The sequence below is a fragment of the Geospiza fortis genome, unplaced genomic scaffold, assembly GCF_000277835.1.
Source record: "Geospiza fortis unplaced genomic scaffold, GeoFor_1.0 scaffold992, whole genome shotgun sequence".
In the NCBI taxonomy this organism is placed as follows: Eukaryota; Metazoa; Chordata; class Aves; order Passeriformes; family Thraupidae; genus Geospiza; species Geospiza fortis.
Window position 1 is genome coordinate 195723 of NW_005054625.1, and position 1141 is coordinate 196863.

General features: G+C 56.7%; 1 protein-coding gene across 1 annotated transcript in view; it reads right to left on the reverse strand.

Annotated features, from left to right (window-relative positions):
- The window catches only part of PGAP3 (post-GPI attachment to proteins phospholipase 3), a 5777-nt gene that overhangs the window by 3265 nt on the left and 1371 nt on the right, over positions 1-1141 (reverse strand). The window contains 3 exon segments of the mRNA XM_014311002.1: positions 107-168; positions 249-311; positions 1061-1139. Coding sequence (XP_014166477.1) covers positions 107-168; positions 249-311; positions 1061-1139 — 204 coding nt within the window.

Here is a 1141-nt window from a genome sequence, read left to right on the forward strand (position 1 = left end):
CAGAGTTTGCCCCAGTCCATTCCCAGTGCCCCCCAGTTTGCCCCAGTGCCCCCCAGTCCATTCCCAGTGCCCCCCAGTTCACCCCAGTCTCTCCCAGTTTGCCCACCTGACGCAGCACAGGTACACGGAGTGCAGGATGACGGCCGAAGCACAGAAATAATCCAGTTTCTGTGGGATTTGGGATGGGGAAATTGGGGACAGGACCCCCCAGGGGGCTTGGGGACACCCTGGGGGTGGCACTGCCTCACCTCTGTCAGCGCCGTGTCCCTGGTGTGGAACACGGTGGACCAGAACCAGGCGTTTAAGGAGACCTTGAAAAGGGGAAAATTTGGGATTTATGGGGTGGGGGGATGTGGGGCAGGGTCCCCCCTGGGTCAGGGCACCCTGAAATGGGGGATGAGGGGGATGGGAATGGGGTCAGGGGGAGATGGGGGGGATTTGGGGAAGGGAGGGGGAGGAAGGAGAAGGGAAAGGGAGAAAGAAAAGGGAAAGGGGGAAAGAAAAGGGGAAGGGAGAAAGAAAAGGGAAAGGGAGAAAGAAAAGGGGGGAAAAAGGGGAGAGGGGAAAAAAGGGAAAGGGGGAAACAAGGGGAGAGGGGAAAACAGTGGAAAGAAGGAAAAAGGAAGAAGAAGGAAGAAAAGGGAAGGGGAAAGGAGAAAAGGGGAAAGGGAAAGGAGAAAAAGGGAAGGGGAGGGAGAGGGAGAAGGAAAAGCAAGGGGAAGGGAAAAGGAAAGGGGAAAAGGAAGCTAAAGGAGGGGGAAAGGGACAGAAAAGAGAAGGAAAAGAGAGGGAAAGGAGAGGGGAAAAGGGAGAGAAAGGGAGGGGAAAAGGTGGGAAAAAGGATGGGAAAGGGGAGGGAAAAGGGAGGGAAATTACGGGAAAGGCTGGGAAAAGGATGGAAAAGGGAGGGAAAGGATGGGAAAGAGAGGGAAATAGAAAGGATGGGAGAAAGGGAGGGGAAAGATGGAAAAGGATGGGAAAGGGGAGGGAAATGATGGGATAAAGGAGGGAAATGATGGGCAGAGGATGTGCAAAGGAGCCAGCTGGCAGCGGGGCTCACCCAGGCGAAGGCGGTGCACGTGGGGTAGGTGGGGGCGGCGGGGGGCACGGCCGCGCGGTACCGCAGCAGCATCACCAGGCT